Genomic DNA, 5,541 nt, shown 5'->3' on the forward strand with positions numbered 1-5,541 from the left:
TGGCTGAGAAGAGTTCGGATGAACAGAATTCGGATTCAGACTCCAACAGCAAGGAACTGGGTAGTCTGAGAATTCACAATGTGAGTAAGGAAGCTGACCGACAAACTATCTGGGTCACACTGCAGATAGCAAGAGTCCAAGTGAAGATGGAATTGGACACCGGATCGGCGTTGATGGTCATGAATAAGCAAGATTACAAAAGGTTATTCACACATATTCCCCTACGGGATACGGAGATAGTATTGCAGACATACACGGGGCAAAGAGTATACCCCATCGGAAGGATAAAAGTCAAGGTGATACACAAGGGCAAAGAACACCAAGGAATGGACATATATGTACTACCTGAGGGAGGTCCACCACTTCTGGGACGGGAGTGGATCAGGAAAATAAATATGGACTGGCACTCCCTAAAAGCAGTAACGGTAGATTCCAGAAAAAAAGATGTCAAACCTGCACGATTGTCCAGAATATTGGATGAGGGCATATGCAGCAGTGACAGTGACAAAGCAGAGAGTGAGAACTCGGTGAAGACAATCAGCTCAGACTCTGGAACTGATGATGGTAAGACCAGCCCATGTGCAAAAGACAAGTCTAAAATGGACTTGCAGACTAATGATGGAAAAACGAAGGAGTGCATAAATGCTTCAGAAGAGAACAAAGTATCAGAACAGAATTCCACTGAACAACAACAACATAGTTTGACAGAGAATTCTGAGTCTGTCCAGTCTACAGACATGCACATTTCTGAGGAACACCGGGCTCGAACTCAACTCAATTTCAAACTACAACAGCAATTAGAACAAATGATTCGCCGTTTTGAGCAAGAGATGAATGCAAAGAAAAAGTTCTTTGACACAGAGTGGGAGAATCTGGAAAGACAGCAGAAGCAGCTGCTTGAGAAAATGGAACAGGAACACACAAACCGTCTGCGCGATGAGGCCAAACGAATCAAAGCTGAGCAAGAAAGGGAATATGTCAAATTCATCGATCAGTTGAAAGCTAAGAAGAATGAGCACTCTTTTGTGAGCAGTGTCAGCAGTAATAAGCCACTCAGGGAATTGGTGGCAGAGGCAAAAGCTGAAGTGATGGAGGAAATAGAAGACAATAGAGAAGAAGCAGAAGATGATGACTCATCTGAACCATTATCACCCCTACCAGGTCACGCACGTGGTCCCTCCGAACTGAGCCAAATCAGTCTGGAAGCAGAAAAACTTCCCAAGGTACTCGAGCCTTTAGAAGTCAACAATGCTGGTTCTGAAGTTATGAAAGTTCAAGCTGTTAAGTCCAGTGAAGGACTATTAGATGAGTCACCACAGCAACGAGAACCAGAGACCCCTGAAAGGCGTTATCCGTCTCGGATCAGGAGGCCGCCTCAGAGACTGAATCTGTGAACTGTTTTTACATGAAGTTGTGTATATATGTTATGATGTTATGTTTAATGGGGAATATATACTGTTAAGCTAAAAAGGGAGGATTGTAGTGTATGTAACCGTTCCACCTTTAAGAGAACTATTTTAAGGGTTGCACTACTTTATCTTGGCTGTGGTATACTGTAATACCGGTGGTGACCACACCGGTATATAAGTGCTGTGTAAGGATTTATTGGGCAGTTCCGCCCGGACCTTCGACTAGTAAAGACCTGTTAAACGTTACTCTTGTGGTCTGTGTAGTAATTCTCATTATAACACACAGACTTAACAATATCGAACAAAAATTTGGTGCCTCAAAAGGACAATGGTCCCTTGATGATATAAAAAGAGCATGGGGCAAGACCACCCGTATGAAAGGAGGGAAAAGAAAAACGGGCTGGGTATTGGCCACCTTGAAACAGTGTAGGCAGAGAGGGGAAATAACTCGGAAGGCGGCAGAGGCCAAAGAGAAAGAACAAAAAACAGCTCTCCATGAACAGATAACAAAATACAAAATTGAGTTAGAGAAACACCAAAAATGCCTTGAAAAAGCAAACGAAAGAGCAGAAAAGTGGAAGGCAAAAACCAAGAAGGAAAGGGAAATACACAGGGAAAGTCCCGGAGTGGTGATGATTACTCCAACGCCTTTGTATCCTACCTATCCTGCAGCGCCCCCTACAGCCCCTCCGGCATATGAGCAGCCCACGCTCCAACCCCGATCAAACGAAGCCCATATTGCTAAAATAAATACCCCTCTTACGGACCCATCAGACGAAGAAGATATAACCAAAAAACCACCCCCACGCCTTGCCCCCATCAGGTTACAAAAACATGAAGTAGGCGGCCGAAATCTCCAAATTTATACCTATTACCAGGTTATAGCAGTAGTAGTTAGCGCAAGAGAGTCGGCCGCCCTGACGGCAATAGTAAATATGGCCGTCACCGGACGAGCAAACGCCCTACTTAACGCAGCCAGACAAAGCATCGGGGCCACGGCGCATCGGGCTCAGTTCGTCGGTTCCAGTCCAGCTGGAGATTTGCGTTTTTTAATCCAAGCACCTTACAGGAGAGAGAGAGAGAAAGCGGAGAGAGCTCTTCTTCCAGTCCTAGCCATGCCTGCATTCGCCTGCCGCGATTACTTCGCCGCTGAGTGCTTGATGTCCATTTCCAGCGAGGCGGTGTGGCGTGCTGAGCATGCGCAGGAGATCGGCATCTTCCCACAGCGCATCAGCCAGGGCTCGAGCGGCAGCTACTTCATCCCCGAGCCCGGTGGGAAAATTATCGGTGTTTTTAAAACTAAAAATGAGGAACCGTATGGTCAGCTGAACCCTAAATGGACCAAGTGGCTGCAGAAGCTCTGCTGTCCGTGCTGCTTTGGCAGAGACTGTCTTGTCCTCAATCAGGGCTATCTGTCGGAAGCTGGGGCCGGCCTGGTGTACCAGAAACTGGGGCTTAACATAGTACCGAAGACTAAGGTGGTGTATTTAGCAAGTGAGACTTTTAACTACAGTGTAATCGACCGAGGGAAATCTCGGGGAAGAAACTGGCTCTCGAGAAAGTGCCGAAAGTTGAGCAGCAGAGGGCTGAGACACAGGAACTACCCTTACACAATCCCAAAATGGTCCTTTACACGGATGGGTCATCCTTTGTGGAAAAAGGAACTCGATTGGCAGGGTGGGCGGTCACAACAGAATTCGCAGTAGTACGAGCAGGAAGTATGGGAGGAGGGGCCTCAGCACAAGCAGAATTAGTCGCCCTCACCCAAGCCTGTCTCTATGCTCGAGACAAGACGGCCAATATATATACCGATTCTAGATATGCCTTTGGCATCGCTCATGACTTTGGACAACTATGGAAACAGAGGTTCTCTGACAGCTGCAGGTTAAACAACGGCTCACTAAGTACCACTCTGAAGGAGTGCCATGGCCTCAGGCCCTACCCCTCGTCCTATGTAGTATTCGAGCCACCCCGAATAGGACCACTGGACTCAGCCCCTATGAGGTCGTTACCGGTAGACCAATGTCGCTACCCGGAACAATAGATCTACGTAGGGCTGACATTCATCTTCTAAGTGATACAGTACTAAAGTATTGTAAAGATCTAACAGATGCTGTCAGTTTTGCTTCCCAACAGGTCAGCGCAGCTTGGCAAGAACCCCCACCGGGAGGACACAGTTTAGTCCCCGGGCTACAAGTTTGGGTAAAGAAAATAAAGCCAGCCCCCCTGGAAGACAAGTGGGAAGGTCCGTATGTCATCCTGTTGACCACAGGAGCAGCCGTGAAAGTACAAGGAAAGAAGGCTTGGATACACGCGTCACACGTGAAGAGATACGACAGGAGCCCCAACAGAAGAATAAATTGGACTTATTGTGTACCATGATTCCCATCAACATATTGCTAGCCATCTCCTTTACCCCTTTTCTAACATGGGTAGGAGGCATAGAGAATAACTTATTTTATCGGACCCACCTACAGATACACGGAGACCGGAGTGTATGCTACCCCCTGGCCACATCAGTGGAATCCTTGTTTGCAGCCACACCAGGTTGGCAACCCCTCCCACTATATACCGCCGACACAACGAAACAGACATGCAAGGGCCAGACGGGTCGATATAGCCAGGGCGTTCGGGGGCAATGCGTGCAGCTAATAAGCTCAACAGACCCCGGTTGCCGAGGGCTCATGGGTAAGAATTGCACAACGTCAGGTAGCTATCCCCTGTGTTTTACGGGTAAAGGATGGGGATGCGTATATGCCCTTGTCCCCCAGGACAATACCTGCATACAACAACAGTGTGCCCGACACCACTGTCAGGTACACAGGGGCCAGCTGGCCTGTACATGCGAGGAACAAAGGTGCTTTAATGTCACAGCAGGAAGTCAATTCATTTGTGGTCAGTGTAACGGGACCCATGTATCATCCGGTAAATGGATCTTCCCATTTGATACATTCCAGCTGTCCGGGTCTGGGGGAAACTCAAATGACCCCCTTAACTATTATTATACACAGTTTGCGAAGGTTGATAACCGGGAGGTCAAATGTTACCGAGCGAAGCACGGGTTTGCGTTCCTCCTCAATGGAACGTATACAACAGCGACGCCAAAACTCCACTCTCTCTTCGCAGTAGGAGTAATCGCCCCCGTAGCTGTTCCCTGCCCCACCAGTACACCATCCAGACGGAAACTCCGGGCAGTCTCCGAGGAGTTCTGTGCAGATTGGCGAGATCCGACCACACTGGGTAGCTCGGTAGGGTGGGGTATTCTATCGGCCATATCATTGGGAGGGGGCGCAGGAGTGATAGCAGCCAAGAATAGGAATTATCTAATGTGCGGAATCACCCTCCTGGGCAATAGCACCATTAAAGCATTAACCGCCATAAATAAGGAAATGGCAACCCTACGTCTTTTTAGCATGCAAAACCGATATGCTTTGGACTACCTCTTGGCACAAGAGGGAGGTGTGTGTATGATTATAGGAGACAAATGCATTACAAACGTCAATAGTGAGAGACAAAATATCCAAGACGCTATAGACAAGATTAAAAATCAACTGGCCGACTTCATTGAAGCCGGAGGGGGTGAAGGATGGTTTACATGGCTGAAAACATTGGGACAGAAATTACTGTATGGTTTGATTGTTATAAGTGGTGTAATTTTGGGAATTATTATTGTTGTAAATAGTATCAAATGTTGTATAAGTCGTGCAGGAGCTACTATACCCCCTCGCCTCTCCCGAATTAGGGTAGAAGTAGACACAGCAAAGCAGGGGGAACCCCCAGAGGAAGCCTGTTCGGTCCTACACAGTTATCTGTAAATTCGAAATTAAAACCCTTTTGGTTGTGTTCATGGCCAGAACACCGACAAAACGGAGACACAGGGTATGTTTTTGATAAAGTGCACTATCAAGAGTATACCTTGTATATAATGATTCTTGTAGATTGTATAAAGAATCAAAGGGAGGGATGTGGAAACGTGAATAAAATGGGCAATGAATTGGCTCACAAAATGGCTTCACACAAGGAAAGTCTAGATTAGATTAAAAAGCAGCCCCAGCTGTGCAAAGTGCAAAAGCTAGCAGAACAGAGAATCTGCCTCAGTTTGAGGCCAAGTGTTAACGAAGTGCTAACGACC

The 5,541-nt window shown here is 47.1% G+C and overlaps 1 protein-coding gene across 1 annotated transcript; it reads left to right on the forward strand.

Moving 5' to 3' along the window:
- Window positions 1-4,358: 4,358 nt before the first annotated feature.
- Window positions 4,359-5,260, forward strand: LOC147081634 (syncytin-2-like). Its single transcript, XM_085980760.1, is given in 2 exon segments — window positions 4,359-4,565; window positions 4,567-5,260. Coding segments are annotated over 2 exon segments (774 nt in total). The 5' UTR covers window positions 4,359-4,449; the 3' UTR covers window positions 5,225-5,260.
- Window positions 5,261-5,541: the final 281 nt, after the last annotated feature.

This window comes from Somniosus microcephalus, unplaced genomic scaffold, assembly GCF_052327205.1.
Source record: "Somniosus microcephalus isolate GS21.2 unplaced genomic scaffold, FLI_Smic_1.0 scaffold503, whole genome shotgun sequence".
In the NCBI taxonomy this organism is placed as follows: domain Eukaryota; kingdom Metazoa; phylum Chordata; class Chondrichthyes; order Squaliformes; family Somniosidae; genus Somniosus; species Somniosus microcephalus.